This window comes from Ahaetulla prasina, chromosome 4, assembly GCF_028640845.1.
Source record: "Ahaetulla prasina isolate Xishuangbanna chromosome 4, ASM2864084v1, whole genome shotgun sequence".
Classification (NCBI taxonomy): Eukaryota; Metazoa; Chordata; class Lepidosauria; order Squamata; family Colubridae; genus Ahaetulla; species Ahaetulla prasina.
Genome location: NC_080542.1, coordinates 87,865,430 through 87,886,211, shown reverse-complemented (window position 1 = coordinate 87,886,211; position 20,782 = coordinate 87,865,430). Strand labels below are relative to the sequence as shown.

General features: G+C 34.9%; 2 protein-coding genes across 3 annotated transcripts in view; one reads left to right on the top strand and one right to left on the bottom strand.

Annotated features, from left to right (window-relative positions):
* The window catches only part of MRPL3 (mitochondrial ribosomal protein L3), a 65,300-nt gene extending 47,325 nt beyond the window's left edge, over nucleotides 1-17,975 (bottom strand). The window contains exons 1-5 of one of the 2 annotated variants that reach the window (XR_009155189.1): nucleotides 17,791-17,975; nucleotides 16,078-16,259; nucleotides 14,973-15,064; nucleotides 12,279-12,377; nucleotides 6,508-6,607 (exon numbers count right to left, since the gene is read on the bottom strand). Coding sequence is in view for 1 of the 2 variants with exons in the window: in XM_058184188.1 (XP_058040171.1) it covers nucleotides 6,508-6,607; nucleotides 12,279-12,377; nucleotides 14,973-15,064; nucleotides 16,078-16,259; nucleotides 17,791-17,897 (580 nt within the window). In the remaining variant the exon portion in view is untranslated. The remainder of the gene's footprint in view (nucleotides 1-6,507; nucleotides 6,608-12,278; nucleotides 12,378-14,972; nucleotides 15,065-16,077; nucleotides 16,260-17,790) is intronic. The other variant, XM_058184188.1, reaches the window with a different exon arrangement.
* The window catches only part of LOC131198914 (uncharacterized), a 165,593-nt gene extending 145,102 nt beyond the window's left edge, over nucleotides 1-20,491 (top strand). The window contains exon 2 of the mRNA XM_058184187.1: nucleotides 20,042-20,491. The gene's annotated coding sequence lies outside the window, so the exon portion shown is untranslated. The remainder of the gene's footprint in view (nucleotides 1-20,041) is intronic.
* Nucleotides 20,492-20,782: the final 291 nt, after the last annotated feature.

Below are 20,782 nucleotides of genomic sequence, written 5' to 3'. Positions count from 1 at the left end.
TAACCATCTGACTGAGATAGTGTAGGGTTCCTGCCTAGGCAGGGGGTTGGACTAGAAGGCCTCCAAGGTCCCTTCCAACTCTGTTGTTATGTTATGTTATGTTAAATAATTCTAAATGGAATTGATGAGACATATAGAGTATATATGTAAATAGGGGTTTTTAATTCGTTTTTAAATGGGGTTTATTTTTATATTATGTATTTTACATTTAAATTTAGGCCATATGGAATAAGTTTTTTAAATAGTTTTTATTGTAATATATTGTATTGTTTTACTTGGCTGTTCACCGCCCTGAGTCCTTCGGGAGAAGGGCGGTATAAAAATTAAATTATTATTATTATTATTATTATTATTATTATTATTATTATTATTATTATTATTATTATTATTATTATTATTATTATTATTATTATATACAAGATATGTGATGAGAAATAATCTACCCAGAGAAATTCATGTTAGATTTACGAAGAAAACTTTGAGAACAGAGATATTGCAAATGATGAGAAATACAACGATAAAACACAAAGGGAGAGAAGTGGTGGCACTGAAACAAATCCCAAGAAGAGTGAGAGACCTGAGAAGAGAATACCAATTTCTCACAAAATGTCTGATAAAAAGAGGGATAAATTTCAAGTGGCTAATTCCAGAAGGAAGATTGGTGAATTGGCAAGAGCAAACATTCAGATTAGATTCAATAGAAAAAGCAGAGAGATTTTATGAACAACATATAGGTCTTCAAGAACAAGAGAGATTGAGAGAAGAAAGGAGAGATCGACAACAAGAGGAAAAGAAAGAGCAGTCAGGGAGATGACTACAGAACAAGAAGAGAAAGTAATAAGAGAAGGAGCTAGACCAAAAGAAATTGGAGAACAGAGAGAGATAAGAGTGACTAAATCAACAGCACAAGTAAATAAATAAGAAATGGAGGAAGAAATTAAAGCAATATCTTTGAAAATAAATGGACTAAATTCGGCAATAAAAAGAAGGAAAATGTTTAACAAATTAGAAAAGCTAAAATTAGAAATTGTATGTTTACAAGAAGTTCATATTAGAAAACAACATAAATTTTTTTTGGAAAAACAAAATTAGGGAAGTTTTATGCAACATTGGTTTCTCAAAGTAAAAGTGGTGTGGTATTTTCTATCAGACAGAAAATTCAATCCAAACAAATATTTGAAGATGATGAGGGAAGAGTGTTAATGGTAGAAATTGTAATGAATTATAAAAAAATATTACTTGTAGAAATATATGCTCCGAATAATAATCAAGAAGAATTTTAAGCAAAATTATATAGAAAAGTATTAGAATATGAATATGAAAATATTTGTATAATGGGGATTATAACGCAATAGTGGATAATGAACTGGACTATAAATCTACAAAAATGATAAAAAATCAAGGAAAATACTTCCGAAAACATTCTACACAATGGTAGATGAATTAAGTCTACAAGATGCTTGGAGAAAGAGAAATTTAAAAGAAACGCAATATACATTTTATTCAATTAGGTATACGTCATGGTCAAGAATAGATATGATATGGATGTCTACAGCTTTAATATCTAAGATAGACAAGATTGAGATAGAGACAAATATATGGCAGACCACAACCCGATAATGATGGTATGGAAAGGCCAAAAAAAAAAAAAAAAAGAGATGGTCATTAAATCAAAGTTTATTAAATGAAAAAGACTTTATACAATACATGGAAAAAGAATTAACATTTTTTTTCAAAGAGAATAGAAAAGAAGATACATCATTGCAAAATGTATGGAACACCACTAAAGCATATATAAGAGGTTTGGCAATGACTTATGCAGGGAAAAGAAATAAACAGAATAAACAAATACAAAGGAAAATAGAGCAGGAATATAAGAAATTAGAAAAAGATTTACAAAAAAATCCACAAAACAAAAAAATTAAAAACTTAATGGACTTGAAAGAACACAAACTGAAACTAATTGAAAATGAAGATTTGGCAAGAAAAATAAAATCAACAAAGCAATTTTTTTTGAAAACACAAATAAACCAGAAAGGTGGGTTGGCATACAAAATGAAAAAAGAAAAAGAAAATAAATTAATAACACAACTATTAAACCAAGACGAAAAGATATGCTATCGAAACGAGGAAAAGAAAAAAATAATTGAGGAATATTACAGGAAACTATACTATAATTGATAGAGGGGATTAAAAGACAAAAGAATGGGAAAACCCCGGGGCCAGATAGATTACCAGCAGAATTGTATAAAGAATTGCAAGATGTATTAAGTGATAAAATGCTACAAGTATTCAATGATTTACTAATAGAAGTCAAGGCACCGAAGTCATGGGTGGAGGCATATATAACTCTTATACTAAAGGAAGAATCAGACATGCAATAAATAAAGAATTATAGACCAATTTCATTATTAAATGCAGATTATAAAATATTTTCATCAATTATGGCGGAAAGACTGAAAAGGTTGTTGAATGAATTTATACATTCAGATCAAAATGGTTTTCTACCTAAAAGACAAATTAGAGATAATATACGAATTATATTGGATACATCGGAATATTATAAAGCTCAACCAGAAAAACAAATGGCGTTGTTATTTTTAGATGCGTAGAAGGCATTTGATAATGTGAATTGGGAACTTATGACTACACAATTACAAAAGATGGATTTTGGAGATAGATTTGTAAACATGGTTAAGACTATATATAAAGATCAATCGGCAAAGGTAATAATAAATGGCGAAATGACAGAAAAGTAGATATCAGAAAAGGAACTAGACAAGGGTGTCCGTTATCTCCATTGTTATTTATCTTGACATTATAGGTTTTAAATAGAAAAATAAGACAAGATAAAGAAATAAAAGGAATGAAAATTTAAAAAGAAGAATTCAAGCTACAAGCATTTGCGGATGATTTAGTATTCATTATGGATGAACCAATGGAAACGGGTTTAAAGTTAATGCAACAAATAGAGGGATATGGAGAGGTAGTTGGATTGAAAATAAATAAAGATAAAACTAACATTATAGTCAAAAACATGAGAGAAAAACAAAAGAAGCAACTAACGCAGAACTAAGATATTCAAATAGTGAAGAAAATGAGATATCTGGGCATTCAATTAACTTCAAGATGTATTACATTGAAGGAAGATAACTACTATAAATTGAGGAACCAAATTGAAATAGATTTGGAAAAATGGAAAAATCTGCAACTATCGTTAATGGGAAGAATAGCGTTAATTAAAATTAATATACTGCCAAGAATTCTGTTTTTCTTTCAAACAATTCCGATAAAATTGGAGAAGAAATATTTTGAGACTTTGAATAAAATGTTATGGAAATATATATGGCAATGAAAAAAAGCAAGAATTAATATTAAACTTCTTCAAGACTCTAAGACTAGAAGGAGGATTTGGCCTACCAAACTGGGAACTTTATCACCAAGCAGCGATGTTAACCTGGGTTACAGAATGGATTTTATTGAGAAATACAAGATTATTGACTTTGGAAGGACATGATTTGCAACTAGGTTGGCATGCTTTCTTATGGTATGGCAAAGATAGGATACATGAATATTTTCAGAGACATTGTGTAAGAAATGCTTGTTAACAATATGGGAGAGAGTGAAAGAAAAACACTACATGCAAATACCAATGTGGCTTTCAACAATAGAAGCGTTGACACATCCAAATATGATTAATATGAACAATATTGTATGTTATAAAGACATTTTAACTGAGAAGGGAGAGTTAAAACAGAAGCAAGAATTAGAAAAACAAGGGATTGAGACTGATTGGTACACAAGATTGCAAATACAATCAAGATATGATAAAGACTTGAAACAATATGGTTTTAATTTGGGGGAATCAGAGTTGGATCAGATACTGACTGGAAAGGATGAAAAAATGATTAAAAATTGTATAATTTACTTATTGCAAGTTAGATTAGAAGATGAAGAAGTAAAAGAGACAATGATAACTTGGGCAAAAATTTTTGGTTGTGCAATAGAATTAGAGAAATGGCAACAACTATGGGAAAGGAATTATTAATTGACAATGGCAATGGCATATAAAGAAAACTTATATAAAATGTTTTATAGATGGCACATTCCACCAGAAAGGCTAGCAAAAATGTTTAAAGATAAATCAGCTAAATGTTGGAAATGCTCGAATTTGTCGGGGTCATATTATCATATGTGGTGGACATATATAGAAGCAAAAAAATATTGGTTTAGAATACAGACATGGTTAAAGGAAATGCTACACAAATCCATTGAATTAAAGCCAGAAATTTTCTTATTGGGTATTTTTCCAGAAAGATCTAGAAAAGAAGAAATGTATTTAATTATCCATGTAATAACAGCAGCAAGACTTGTATTTGCGCAAGATTGGAAGTTAGAAACAATCCCATCAGAAGGTGAAGTAATAAAAAAGATCTTAGATTGTGCAGAAATGAATAGATTAACTTTAAGAATAAAAGATAAAGAGGAATCGGTGTATTTCAATACATGGGAAAGATTTTATGTATGGTTAGAAAAGAGACAGAAATAAATGACAATAAATAGATAAAAAATGTTAATAAATGGAAAATAAATGAGAAAATGGTAATGAAGAAATAGAAACCCAGATATCACCAAAATAGATGTGAAAGGGGGAGGGGATGAAGAAGAGAAGATTATAGATATAAATGTACAATCATGAAATGATGGATTGGTTAAATAAAAAAGAAATTGAAAAGAAAGTATATATTATCAGAAGATTGGAGTTGCTCGGATACCAAACAAGGGAAATAATATACAACAAGGAAGAAAGAAAGAAGAGAGGAATAGGAGGGAAGATAGAGGAGGTGAAGGAGAGAAAGGGATGGAAGAAAGGAGAAGGAGAGGAAGATAAGTTAGGGGATAAGAGTAGGAGAGAAGGTGAGAAAGGAGGGAAAGGGAAGAGGAATGGGGGAGAGGAAAGGGAAGTAGGTATGAGGAAGGTGAGGAAGAAGATGAAGGTAGGAAAGGAGAAGGAAGGAGGGAAAAGAGAAGAAGGTTTGTTGTAAAATGAAGGGGAAAAATGGTTAGAAGAGCAACTCCAAAGGTAATTAAAAAGTTTTATTTTTGTGCTTTCTTTAGAGACAATATGTATGATTATCTATAAATAAGAAAATGTACATTTATAATATGTGTATAAGAAAAATAAAAAATAAAATACTTTTAAAAAAAGAAAAAGAAAATAACTTCGCTTAACCCCATGTTTCCCTGCTGCAGCTATTAAATAATTGTGCAGGTTTTAAGCAGAGCACTGGGTACCTCAGAAGGGACGATAACCTGGGAGGCCAAATGCAGATCAGCAAAACCTGCTTCAAGCCTCCCAAGGTATCCTCCATCCCTTAAGACACCCAGTGCTCTGGTTTCTGCCCCTTGGGGTCCCCACAGCCCTTGGACCTGTTTTCCCTACCCCACCAAGACCTTGGGCATCCACACACACCCCCATTATGCTCTTACCTTCTGAAGAACTTCAAAGCTCCAGTGCTTTCTGCAGCACTGCATAGACCAGGTTAAGGAAGCAGAACAATTCTTTGTCATGTGACCATATGGTAGAATTCCAGAAGTGGCTGCCCTTTTCCGAGAGACAATTCAGTGAGGCTGCTCAGAAAATAGTGGCTGCTTCCAGAATCACCCATGCAGCTGCATGAAGCAACTTGTTCTCTTCCCTAATACAAGCTCTGGAGTTCGACAGATCTTTGAAAGATAAGTGAGGCTATGGAATCTGATGGAGTGGGAAGCCAAGCCAATGCCTGCGGAGATCTGGTGTACTGAAGTGTGTGTGTGTGAGAAGACAGGAGAAGTGTGTGCTCCAGTGGTCAATTAAGGTAAGGGTGAATGACTACAGAGGCACTACAGTGGCCATAACTTCCCCAGCAGGTCATAAGTAGCTTTTGGAAGGGTCCCCTATAACTCAGAATGGCCGCTAAGTTACTGATCATAAGTCAAGGACTATCTGTATTTTAAAAAGTATTTGGCTTCACTGAACATTATTTTTCTCTATCATTTCAAAAGTACAGAAACATTTATTTTCAGTATTATTAGAAGTAACTTTTATTTGGTTCACTTTGTGATCTGTTTTTTAAAAAAATATAATAACTTTTATGGATTTACTTTCCTGTCCATGACCAGAATTCAGTCAGTCAGCAAATATCACAAGTAAGGTAACAGTTGCTATGAGCTATGTTTAAACTAAATTAAAAAATGTTTCTCTATAGCCAACTTTTTTTAAAAGTCACTTTGTCTCAAGTTTTTTTTCAAATAATGTAAGATAACAAGCCCCTAATATAATGACAACAATATTTTTTTTTGATAATGATAATCTTTTAATTATTTCCTTTTACATACATGGTACTTTATGCATTATTTTTTGAGTAGTAGAATACTACTTTAGCAAATAGTTATTCTTCTGCTAAATAGCTTTTAATTATTAGGGAGAATATAATGAAAAATTATACTGCACCTTGTTAACATTACCTGGCTTAATGACAGCATTAGGTGACACTTGAAATATTGAAATTTTCTGTTTTGGTGGAAGCCCTAGTTCTCTATACATTTCCATGACAGAAGAACTTCTCTGGAAAAAACATAAAACTACAGTAAGCATAGAAAAAGTAGAATTTATATAACATGCAACTCATTTAAACAATAAAACTAGAATTTAACTTTTTATTGTTTTCATAAATATCAGAGAACAGAATGACACAGAATGATAGAGTGCATCATTGCTTGTAATTGTATAATAGTCTCTATTAAAAAAATGTGCCAATGCTCTAAATGAAAGTTAATACTCAATTAAAGCACAGAATACTCAATTAAAGCACAGAAATAATCTTAATTCCTTTATTAAAACTTTAAATGTAAAATGTTTTGAGTTACTGTATTAGTTATTCTATCTGTGCTAGCAAAAGCTGAATGCTGTGAGACCCCATCTATTTCTACAATAAAGTGTTCATTCGAATGTCTTCTTTTCATGAAAAGGAACAAATTATAAACCTATGATCCAATAGGATTCACATATAATAAATAAATATTAATAATAAGAAGTATTTCTAGGGTATGCAAAAAATAAATGCACAGATACATACAGGTCTAATGTTCTCGCTTCATACTTTGCAAGGAAGAAGCACTTGTGAGAGCAGAAATGAAAAGGATGCTCTCAAATAGTCACTTCAGAATAAAGCTGGCTTACCCAATATTAAAAACAATATCACAACAGAATCTTGTCACGATGAGATCATATAGCTCAAAAGATAACAAGCAAGTAACAGCACAATCATGTGTATTAAACAGAACACATAAATGAAGCAAAAATTTTATTCTTTTCAATTCTGTTTTATTGGAATCAATATTATCTTTATAAAAATTTCAATTATAAATATATACAGCAAGGACAAACACTTATTAGAGGTATATATAATGAACAAAATGTCATTTTTATGCAAAAATTAAAGGTGCTCTTTTTTTCTCATTATTCTACTTACCTGGAATCTGCATGTATGCATCTTTTTTACAAAGAGGCATATGTAATGTATATTTTTTTCTCTATCACACTTTTTATCACATGAATTTTTCAGCAGCTTTTTTGAAAAAAATAAATCACTAGTTTAGCAATTACTGCAGGTTCGAGCCCGGCCCAAGGTTGACTCAGCCTTCCATCCTTTATAAGGTAGGTAAAATGAGGACCCAGATTGTTGGGGGGGCAATAAGTTGACTTTGTAAAAATATACAAATAGAATGAGACTATTGCCTTATACACTGTAAGCCGCCCTGAGTCTTCGGAGAAGGGCGGGGTATAAATGTAAACAAAAAAAAAAACAAACATAGATAAATCTTAACTGCAACATAAAAGGAAAAAGTATTATTTTAAAAAGGGTTGCATATTCCAGAGGGAAGGTACTACAATAGAGAAAGCACACTTCCTGGATCCCATAAAGTATACGGAAGCCCATTAAAAATTGTATTGTCACATATCTCATCAAAGCCAGCTGCCTTGTTGTTAGGGCTTCTAATTGCCATTTTTACTTCTTCAATTGTAATTTCACCAGTTTCATCATCTCTGGTTGGGAACACTCCTCATTAAAATTGTATATAGCAGGTGGATTTGACTGGTTAAGAGTTTCCTGGTAGTGTTCAAACCAAATTTTATTCAGCTCATTTTGGGTAATCAGTAGCACATTAGCTCTGCCGTTGCCAATCCCAAGTGCAAATGAGAAAGAACGAGGGTTAGGCATCAGGCTGGCAAACCATCCCTGTAAAAATTATAACCCATATTATAACCCTGTAAAAAGAATGTCAAGAAAATTTCAATCAGGCGAGAGTTCTGTGTGTGGAGAGAGAGAGAAAGAGGGAATGCAATTTTTATTGTAGTGCCTGTCCTCTGGAACAAAATCTTTCTATATTTTTTTTTCAGATCCCACCTAATTTTCCTTTTTTTTAGATGAACCATTAAAACATGACTCTTTGTGGTATAGTGGATTATGGCCATCTTGTGGCTCATTTGTAAAATGATAGCAGTTTTCTCTACGTATTTCTTTGGTATAGTATTATGAAGACTATTTTATTGTATTTTTTTATACAATATGATACCCAAAGTTGAAATGGAATTGTATCTTCAAATATTTAAAGGTTTGACACTCCTATGAGAATAGGGACGTTTCTGAGAAAAAGTGATCCGGGTCAATCAACAGGATCTGAAAATGTTCAAGCCTCTATGTTAAAGAATAGTTTATGCAATCTGGGTATATGACATAGTAATACACTATAGCTGCAACATACCTTGTATTAATATGCACTTTATGCAGTATTAAAATATATACAGTTCAATTATATACTCAAAATTGCTACCCAACTAAATTTCCATTAACTCTTAAAATCCAGGTGCTGGGTAAGTGATAATATATTTTTAACAAATATATCCAAAAGTATGAGATATAAGTTCAGGACAATATTGTAATGGCAGTCTTAGAAGACAGACTCTATAAAGTAAGGAATTTTAGCCTAAATTCATAAGAAGAAAATCAACTAACGACTTTTGCTTAAGTTAATAGCCAATATATAGAAGAATATAATAATTTATCAACATTTCATTGTTTCACAAAGCTTCTCTGAGCTTCCTTCTTATTATAGTAACTAAATGAATGATCAATGAATGAAAAATGAAAATGCAAGAAATCAACATAGTGGAATTTTGTGGTTAAATGGATTGTTCCAGAAAGCAATTTATATGACTGACAGCAATAGTACACTTGGATAATCACCATCAACCCATGGCTGTCAGATATGCTTGTAAAAAATGCCTGATTTTTCAGATTAATGTTGAAGATAGATTGCACAGCCAGAAAACCTAAAGATTATTAATCCTCTATAATCCTCCACAGAAAAGTCTCAAGATCGTTTTGAAAATCAAAGCTAAAATAATTTAAATAATTTCCTCAGAAGATTTTCTAACATTAAGGTAAAGGTAAAGGTTCCCCTTGCACATATGTGCTAGTCGTTCCCAACTCTAGGGGGTGGTACTCATCTCTGTTTCTAAGCCGAAGAGCCAGCGCTGTCTGAAGACGTCTCCATGGTTATGTGGCCGGCATGATTAAACACCAAAGGCACACAGAATGCTGTTGCCTTCCGACCAAAGGTGGTCCTTATTTTTCTACTTGCATTTTTTGTATGCTTTCGAACTGCCAGGTTGGCAGAAGCTGGGACAAGTAACGGGAGCTCACCCTGTTATATGGCACTAGGAATTTGAACCACTGAACTGCGGACCTTTCAATCAACAAGCTCAGCCTCTTAGCCACTGAGCCACCACATCCCACTTTCTAACGTTAGGGGTATTCATACTTTTGATTAAACTTCACTGTTATCAATACTTGTTTCTGGCCTAATATATTGGCAAATCAAGTCACTATGATCTGTAAATTTGGGATAGCATGATTTAATCTAGGAAAATGTATTCAAGAGACCATTAGGTCAAAGAATGATTAAAAGTACAAATTGGCCAGCTAACCTCGTAATTCTGTTCTTCCAGAATCTCCTTTCATACTTTTTTCTGTCTCTTTCTCTAAAAAACTTTAATTCTATATATCTGTTTGATGCAAAATGCACAGATAGAAGCATTTCAGATCCCTATCAGAAAACAAAATGCACACCACTTCATGCCATTTGGGAATTGATTCTACTTAAAGCACAATTATATAAAAACATTAATGGAAAAATAATGGAAAATCAGATACTAGTCAGTGATAATATACTAAAGAGGCACAGAAATATTGGTTGTAGAATGGAAATCAGAAGTTTTTCTATTTCATTGGCAATATACCAATTATATTTTATTCTAATTTGTCCTCAAAAACGTATTTCTTTTAGTATATGAAGAAGGGAGGTTACCAATCTCTGTTTCACTAAATGATAGGTGGAATTACAGACATTTGTTTCATTGTTGTAAACTGTGTCAACCAATTAAATTAAAAAAAAGCAGGAAAATATTGGTACGCAAAGGAGCGCTTGGAGTTCACACAGTTGTATGCAGGCTTCAGGCCCCATGGTCAAATTTTGTGTTTCAACAAATCCCTAAATAAACATAAACTGTAGGTAATTTTCAATTTATAATCTGTCACTTAGTAGGTATAATGGACCTATCTGGGAATACTTATGAACCAGATTCAAAGTTCTACAGTCACTTGACTAACCTTTGGGTGCTCTGCCATTTATAGCCATTTGAGAAATCCTGTGGTTACATGATTGTGTTTTACAATGGCTTTCTTAACATTTACTTCTGGTTTTTGACAGAATTGGCCCATAGAAAAAAATAATTTGCTTAACAATCATAGCTTTTACATAATCACAGCCACAAAAAGGATCATAAAATTAGGTTGGTCATATGGATGACCCAATTTAGAATCATGATGTGCAGTCTCCATTATGGTCATAACTTGAGAACTATCTGTACATGGTGCAAAATACCATACCGGAGATAGGAAGAATGATTTCAATTAAATATCAATACACCGTAAAAGTTAATATCCTGTGGTCAGAGAATAAACCACACACAGACAAATTGTGGTTGACTGTTTCACCAAAGCAACAAGCTAAAAAAGCTCAAAATCAGTCATGAAGTACATGTATGCAGCCCTTGCTTAATGATGGTCACTGGGGATTGTATAATGAAATGTCATGTGATCCTGCTAACTTATAACAAATAGTTGCTGTTTAGGCAAATTCTGTACTACTGTAGTCACATAATCACCATTTGTGACTGCCTGCCACCTTTCCCGTTGCCTTTGCATTTGTGGCCTTTTCTGCTAACAAGCAATCACATGACTGTGGGATACTGTGATCATTATAATTAAACCAGCTGTCAAGCACCCAAAGCATGATCAAGTGACAAGGGCTACTATGGCGGCAACCACAAAGACCCATCATCAGTGTTCAGTGTTGTAGTAACTTTGAATGGTCCCTGGATGAGTGGTTGTTCAATGAGGACTAGCTATAAAAGTAAAAATTTGGAATGAAGTTCACATTCTCCAGATTTGAGTATTACTGAAAATCTGGAGATCTCAAGCATGCATTACATGTATGTTTTCTGAGCTAAAAGAGGCCTATAAAAAATACCAATAAGAATGAATAAAATATTCATAGCTGGTTATAGGAAACAACTATTCAGTTATTTCTGAGATGTTAAAACACTAATTGCAAGCTGTCCAAACTTTTGTTTTGTTTTTGTCATGTTTTCCTATTTTGAATCTATAGAAAACTGCACATAAACAATAATTACATACTCACAATTACAGAAAGATGTTTAATTTGCACCATGTAGGAGTTTTGTTAGTTTCTTCTCATTTAGCAAATAACTGAAGCAGTCAGTTTGAGGGCTATCTATAGCACACAATTATATATGCATGTAAAAAGACTGTAAAATGAATGAATAAAACCTTCTTGCATAGCCCAATAGGACATGATTTATGAATGTTTATACTACATTTAATCATTAGTCAAAATAAACAAAACACTAAAGGCACTAGAACACAAAAGCAAACATGTCTTAGTTTCATAAATGTTCCATGAAAAAATGTGTTAAGGTATAGGATTATCTTCAAGAAATTATGACAAAACCATAAATAAAGTTTCTTTAAAAAGACCAAAAAAGACAGTCTTTAAAATTTTTAAGACATCATCTTTCTAAAAATGCATTCCTTTGGATAATGCAATAAAATTATTGTCCCACTCCAAAAAGAAAAATAAATCACACTTACATGGAATTCAGACACATTTTTCCCTCCAACAGTTAGACTGGGAGTTTTCCCATCAAATTCTTCTTTGGGTGTGTATTTAATAACATGGCAGTCTTGAACCTATAAGAAATTATTCAAGTTTATCACATATTAGTTGAGGAAAAAGACAATTAGCTTTAGTCCTAAACTTTCAAACTTTTTTTTGGCTTCAACAATCTGTTTTACATCTAATTCTAGATAACAAGATGTGAGATTCTATTCTGGTATGTTTATGTGTGCACAACTTTATTTATTTATATGACTATTATATTAAGTGCATAACTTTGGACAGCAAACAATTGTAAAATCAACATAAAAACCCTTCAATTAAAATATCCAATAAAAAGAAATAAAGAAAACGGAGGCACTATGTAGCATTTCCATGAAAACAGATACACATTTATTATTTTATTTATTTGTATTCCAGCTTTATTATTTTTACAAATAACTGAAGGTGGCAAACATATCCAACAGACTTCCTCCTTCTATTTTCCTCACAACAACAACCCTGTGAGGTAGCTTGGGCTAAGACTGGCCTAGTCACCCAAGGGCAGGACTTGAGCTGATCTTCTGCTATCTACCCCAGTGCCTTAAGCACTAGACCAAATGCCTGAGAGGAAAACCAGGCTTTAACAGCCTTTTGGAAGACGAAGATGGTCTATTATTAGATTCTACTACCTGAGATTTTGTAACTCTCTATGCAAACTAGAATCTGAAAGAATTAATATTGGTGGAATGCTTGGTTTGTTTAAAAACAGTATAATATACAGTCATGGCTGAAATTGTTGTTCCCTTTGTGTGTATTGGAACAAAACAAAAAAGGGAGGAAAAAAAGCAAATTGGACATAATGTCACAAAAAACTCAAAAAATGGACAGAATTATTGGTACCCTTAACTTAATATTTGGTTGCACACCCTTTGGAAAAAATAACTGAAATCAGTCGCTTCCTATAACCATCAATAAACTTCTTACACCTCTCACCCGGAATTTTGGATCACTCTTCCTTTGCAAACTGCTCCAGGTCTCTCTTATTGGAAGGGCACCTTTTCCCAACAGCAATTTTAAGATCTCTCCACAGGTGTTCAATGGGATTTAGATCTTGACTCATTGCTGGCTACTTCAGAACTCTCCAGCGCTTTGTTGCCATCCATTTCTGGGTGCTTTTTGACATATGTTTGGGGTCATTGTCCTGCTGGAAGACCCAAGATCTCGGACACAAACCCAGCTTTCTGGCACTGGGCTCTACAGTGCCCAAAAGCCTTTGGTAATCCTCAGATTTCATGCCTTGCACACAGTCAAGGCACCCAGTGCCAGAGGCAGCAAAACCACCCCAAAACATCATTGAACCTCCACCATATTTCACTGTAGGTACTGTGTCTTTTCGTTGTAGGCCTCATTCCATTTTCGGTAAACAGTAGAATGATGTGCTTTACCAAAAAGCTCTGTCTTGGTCTCATCTGTCCACAAGACGTGTTCCCAGAAGGATTTTGGCTTACTCAAGTACATTTTGGCAAACTGTAGTCTTGCTTTTTTATGTCTCTGTGTCAGCAGTGGGGTCCTCCTGGGTCTCCTGCCATAGTGTTTCATTTCATTGAAATGTCGACGGACAGTTCGCGCTGACACTGATGTTCCCTGAGCCTGCAGAACAGCTTGAATTTCTTTGGAACTTGTTTGGGGCTGCTTATCCACCATCCAGACTATCCTGCGTTGCAACCTTTCATTAATTTTTCTCTTCCGTCCACGCCCAGGGAGATTAGCTACAGTGCCATGGGTTGCAAACTTCTTGATAACGTTGCACACTGTGGACAAAGGCAAATCTAGATCTCTGGAGATGGACTTGTAACCTTGAGATTGTTGATATTTTTCCACAATTTTGGTTCTCAAGTCCTCAGACAGTTCTCTTCTCCTCTTTCTGTTGTCCATGCTTAGTGTGGCACATACAGACACATAATGCAAAGACTAAGTGAACTTCTCTCCTTTTTATCTGCTTTCAGGTGTGATTTTTATATTGCCCACACCTGTTACTTGCCCCAGGTGAGTTTAAAAGAGCATCACATGCTTGAAACAATCTTATTTATCCACAATTTTGAAAGAGTGCCAATAATTTTGTCCAGCCCATTTTTGGAGTTGTGTGACATTATGTCCAATTTGCTTTTTCCCCTCCCTTTGTTTGTTTTGTTCCAATACACAAAGGGAATAAACATGTGTATAGCAAAACATATGTTACTGTAATACTTTTCTGTGAGAAATACTTGATTTTCTGGAAAAATTTCTGGGGTGCCAACAATTTCAGCCATGACTGTAAATCCCACTTCAGAGATGACATTGACTGTTTTCTTTTTGGAAAATTCATGAACATTGTAGTGCTTCTAAGATGTAGACTAAACTGGAATTATGAGGCAGCCTATACTAGCACACTGTGAACAAACATCACCAGCATTTCAGTTTTGAAACAAATCCAGCCAACCTCTATTCTAAAAATCCTGCTTTATCTGGGTGGGAGGGTAAGTGTTATTACACTATTATCATTTTTATTGTACTTTTATTGATCACTTATCAAAGTCCTTTCTGAATTTATTTTCCACCTGGACTAAGAGTTTTTTTGTATTGAAATTTTTATGTGAGGTTCAATAAATAAGAAATCAAATATAATTATTCTGTATTCTCTGCCTTACCTGAAGCATTGTGACAGGTATTTTTTTACCCTGCTTAGTCCACAATGGCATCATTCCCAACTTTACTGCAATAATACCAACTCTTTTAGAACCTGTGAATAAAATAATGAAACCTGTGAATAAAATAATGAAACAATCCTTTCTATTGGAGTTCAGAAAGTCATGAAAAATTAATTCTTAAATTAATTCACAACATGTACAGATCCTACAAACATCATCTTGCAACACAACTTATTCAAGTGGCAGCTATTACTATGTGATAGGTAACATTTAGATTAAATTACACTGGACATATTATGAAAACAAATAATTCAGCTATTTTAATGTCTAATATTTTTAAACATGTAGGGGCAACAGGTACCATGTGATGTTGCTGTGTTATATACTACCATCCTTCGCTTTACATTTAACAAAACTATGTCCCTCCCATTGTAGTGTGAACATCTAGGCAGTGCATTAATCCTATGGATCTAACTGGCATTTGCACCTCACTATGGAATAAGGCCCAGATTACTTGAGGGACTACTGTACTTGTCCAGCTTATTTCATCTTGCAGGGTTAGCACAAACCAGGTTTCTTCAATTAAAAAATATCAACTGTCAGCATCGTGGAAGTGAATTTCTTGGTCACAGCATCTGCCATCTACAATGAGAGCTAGAATGCCCCCACTCTGCTATTGTTTAAAAGTGGCATGAAGGTGTAGCTCTTTACCCAATCTTAGGTGAGGGAGAGTGATACTTCTGGCTCCCTTCCATCCTTTTGTCTTTAATGTTTTATTGATTTTATTGTAATTTCTTTCTGTACTGTAATGACTTTTGAGAATCAGGCAGCAAACGAGTTTATTATAATAGAGATATGCATAAGAATTCCCCCAAGTTGGACTTGTTGAAATAGCTTTTATTTGATTTGCCAATAATTGGCATAGACTTTCACCGATTACTGTAAAATATATAAACTTATTAAAGTGACAATAAAAGAATCATAATTCTAGTAGACCTAATTCATTCATTTGAAATAAGTTTTTAATTAAAGAATTAGATATATATCCAATCAGATATATCCAGAATAACCCTTTACTTTTCCCTTGAATTTATTGTATACCAACCTGGCTCCCATGAGTGCAGAGGCCAAGGCTCATCTTTCAGAGGACAAAGTTTACTAGCAGTTTGAGCTTTATATTCTTCTGTTGAAAGTTTCTTAAGGAACTCAACATTTTCTTCTGAAAGATGCTCATCCCACCATGAGCTATTGTAAATAATATGCCGAACTGTGACCAACCACAGACCCCTACCAAAGAGAAGAAAAATGAGTTCAGACAAATGCATGTTTGCATTTTCAAACTTCCAGTGCAATAACCTTGACTTATTACTTTTATGCCCAACCTACCAATAATAAAGAAAGGGTCCGGAAATAATGATCATAATACAGAATTAGGAAACTTCTGCAATTTGTATCCTAAAAGAAAAAGTATAACTGGGGAGGGTTAGTTTCTTAGAGCAATTAGTATCAGATGACACTGAAATGCACACAATTTTTAGATCAAAGGCAGCACCTAGATTTTGACTGAAATACTAGAGCAGTGGGTTTTTTTTTTCAGAAGCATCTTACCATTGGCTCTTTCCTAGAAGAAAAAGTGACTAGCTCTAGGTTATCCATTGTCTTCATGCTGGAGGCAGGACTGGAACATAAAATCTCCTAGTTTCTAGCCACTACACCAAACCAGCATATCCTGGAGCAATTTGTAATTACTGATTTGTGACTTGAGAATCCAATCTGGGACTAATGTTGGTGTAAAAAATTTTTGGGGGAAGGGGGTTAATATCATTATTCAAGTGGGAAAAAGAGTAATTGGATTCAACAATTTAAGAGCTATTGTGCTAGGAACTGCGTTTCAAAAAGGAAGCAGTATTAGAAAAATAAATGGACAGAGACCAAATGTAGGTCTGATTCTATGTAAATTAATTTTAATTATAACAAAATTCTCTCTCTCTCTCTCTGACAAATTGAGAAGTTGAAGCATTAGGAAAGATTCAGCCATGCTGGTATAAACTTAAGTCTTTCAAATATATATGTTAACATACTGAAGATCAAGTGTACGGTACAATTATACTGACAAACCCCTGTTCCATTTGGATGAATAGGGAAACGCTAAAAATTTATATGGAATAAAGATTTAAGCTACATTATTTACAAATTGTATAACTTTTCCCACTTATCTGCATCAAGAATATGCCTTTTTATTAAATTATCCCATGCTACCAACTCCTACAAATTTCCAACCAGCAACAGGGATAAATATGCAAACCTGGTTAAGGGTGCTAATTTTCTGGAAATTGAGCTCAGTTTCCTGCTACCTATATTATGTGCATCCTTACCAGGCACTCTTCCAAAATTCTTTTACTCTCTCCACGAATATTATCCCAGCGAAAATGGGGATCACGTAAAGGAGAGAAAAGAGGAAACTAATTTGACAGCATTATAGGCAACACAACTTGTGGAATACTACTGGCCCTCAAGATCCGATGACTAAACTCAACACTGTTCAATGCCTTTCTTGTAACTCTTTGTCTCCGCATTAAAACTGTCCCCCAGCTTGACTCACGTGCAGCTCCTGGAGGTAGAAAAGCTTTAACCCAAACAATCATGCCTAGATACGAGTGATTGGTGTTGGATTTTTATTTTTCTTATCGTTAAGCGAAAGGCAGACACGGCCGGGGGGCGGGGGGCGGAGAGCTATTTCTGCACAAAAGGACACTTAAAAAGAATTATTACTTGTAGCAAAACGAAAGTGCCCTCGGCTCCATCCCGCCAAACTTACTGTCGTCTCAATCCAACTTCCGCAGCCTTCGCTGCCCCGAGAACTGAATTAAGGATGCCTCCAGGTACCAACCGTCCTATACGACACAGCAGGCCAACTCCCGACATGATTCCACATCAAATAGCCGGTCGAAACAGCGTTCAACCGAGAAAATCTTCCCTCCGCGGTCCCCGTTCTTAAGTTCCGGAAATATTTCATTCCTACTTACTTCACTTTCAGAGGAAAAGGTGGAGCTTATATTTAATTGATAGACTCGCCGAGGCCAGAGAGCCCGCTGTAACTTGGGATGGTGGTGCTATACAGTTTGGGTCACGTTAGTGGCCTCTGCTGAATGAAAGTCGTCACTGCAAGAAAGGCGGTATTAGTGCACTTAGCTCTGTTTTGAAAAGAGATTTATAGGAAAGCTAGGAGACATTGAAGCGTTTCAACATTTGGGATTTGGGTGAAAACGCCCAAAAAAAGTACAAAAGGGAACACGCTTCTCTCCTGATACAAAGGGGGTCTCTACTGTTATATCACTTCTTAAATCTATCTTAAACGTTTTGCTCTTAGAATCCTTCTCATTTTTAAACATTATGGAAGACTCCAAAAAATTTTTATTTGTATTGGTTGTATTTATTGTATTTAAAATTAAAAATGACCCATTTCTAGAATATTTATTGAATCATATAAAATGACAATATTAAACCCATATTAATATAAAATATTTTTTCATTAAAAACTATTTTAACAAATAAAAAATAATGATATTGGTTTAAAATTTTGCAAATATCTTTAATATCTGGCAATTCTGATTTTGCCAGACCTTTGAGAGAATCTTGAGGACCACTTTAGAATGGATCTAAATAGGATATGGATCTATCTGCTGCAAAAACACCCTGATTCACTGGCCATTGTTTTGGGAGATCTAAACAAGGCAAACTTAAGGAAAGAACTACCAAAATACTTTCAGCATGTCAATTGTCCCACCAGAGGCAAGAATACTCTAGACCACTGCTACACAACACTAAAAGATGCCTATCGGTCTTTACCACATGCAGCTGTAGGACACTCTGATAATTGCATGATTCACCTTGTACCTGCTTACAGGCAAAGACTTAAAGCCACAAAACCAATAATTAAACCAGTGAAAACCTGGACGGAGGAATCAGAATTAAAGCTACAGGCATGTTTTGACTGCACAGATTGGAATATTTTTAAAGATACCTCTGCAGACCTGGATGAACTCACAGATACTGTAACATCATATGTCAGCTTCTGTGAAGACCTATGTGTACCTACAAGGAACTTGCGAATACACAGTAACAACAAACCTTGGTTTACACCTAAACTTAAGCAGCTACGACATTCCAAAGAGGAAGCCTACAGAAAAGGTGATAAAATGCTGTACAATCAGGCCAGAAATGCACTAACAAGGGAGATAAGAGCAGCAAAAAGAAGCTACTCTGAAAAGCTAAAGAATCAGTTTTCAGCAAATGAACCAGCAAACATGTGGAAAACTCTTAAAAATATCACCCGCTATGGCAAACCTCCTTCCCAGGCTGAAGGTAATCAACAACTGGCAGATGACCTGAATGAGTTTTACTGCAGGTTTGAAAGGAAACTACAGCCACCTATCTCCACAACCCCCATCTCAGACACACCAACAACAGCCAAGCCTCCTACAACTGACCCCATTTCATTGGGTTCACAACCCCTAGTGATCACAGAAAAGGAAGTGCAGGACCTATTTCACAGACAAAAGCCAGGAAAAGCTCCAGGCCCAGACAAGATAACTCCTTCTTGCTTAAAAGTCTGTGCTGACCAATTGGCCCCCATCTTCACCCATATTTTCAATAAATCACTAGAGATGTGCTATGTAACTTCTTGCTTCAAACGCTCTACCATCATCCCAGTGCCGAAGAAGCCCACCATCAAGGAACTGAATGACTACAGACCAGTTGCTTTAACATCTGTAGTCATGAAAACCTTTGAAAGGCTAGTGCTTTCCTACCTGAAAACCATCACGGATCCGCTGTTAGACCCCTTGCAATTTGCATACCGAGCAAATAGATCAACAGATGATGCTGTTAATATGGCTCTGCACTACATCCTACAACATCTTGAGTCTCCAAAGACCTATGCAAGGGTCCTTTTTGTAGACTTTAGTTCAGCATTCAATACCATCATTCCAGACATTCTTCTAACTAAGCTAAACCAGCTACAGGTACTGGAACAGACTTGTAAGTGGATCACAAACAGGAAGCAGCAGGTGAAGCTAAGCAAGATCACATCAAATACCTGTACAATTAGCACAGGGGCCCCCCAAGGCTGTGTGCTCTCCCCACTTCTCTCTGTATACCAATGACTGCATCTCCAATGATCCATCAGTTAAGCTACTGAAGTTCGCAGATGACACAACAGTGATTGGTCTCATTCGAGACAATGACGAATCCGCATATAGACGAGAGGTCGAACGACTAGCCTTGTGGTGCAACCAAAACAATCTGGAACTGAACACACTCAAAACCGTAGAAATGGTGGTAGACTTTAGGAAAAACCCTTCCATACTTCCACCTTTCACAATACTTGACAACACAGTATCAACAGTAGAAACCTTCAAATTTCTGGGTTCTATCATATCGCAAGATCTCAAATGGACAGCTAACATCAAAAACATCATTAAAAAAGGACAACAAAGAATATTCTTTCTGCGCCAACTCAGTAAGCTCAAACTGCCCAAGGAGCTGCTGATCTAATTCTACAGAGGAATTATTGAGTCTGTCATTTGCACCTCTATAACTGTCTGAACTGTTCGGTTCTGCAACCCAACAAGAAAAACACAGACTTCAGAGGATAATTAGAACTGCAGAAAAAATAATTGCTACCAACTTGCCTTCCATTGATGACCTGTATACTGCACGAATCAAGAAGAGGGCCGTGAAAATATTTGCAGATCCCTCGCATCCTGGACATAAACTGTTTCAACTCCTACCCTCAAAACGACGCTATA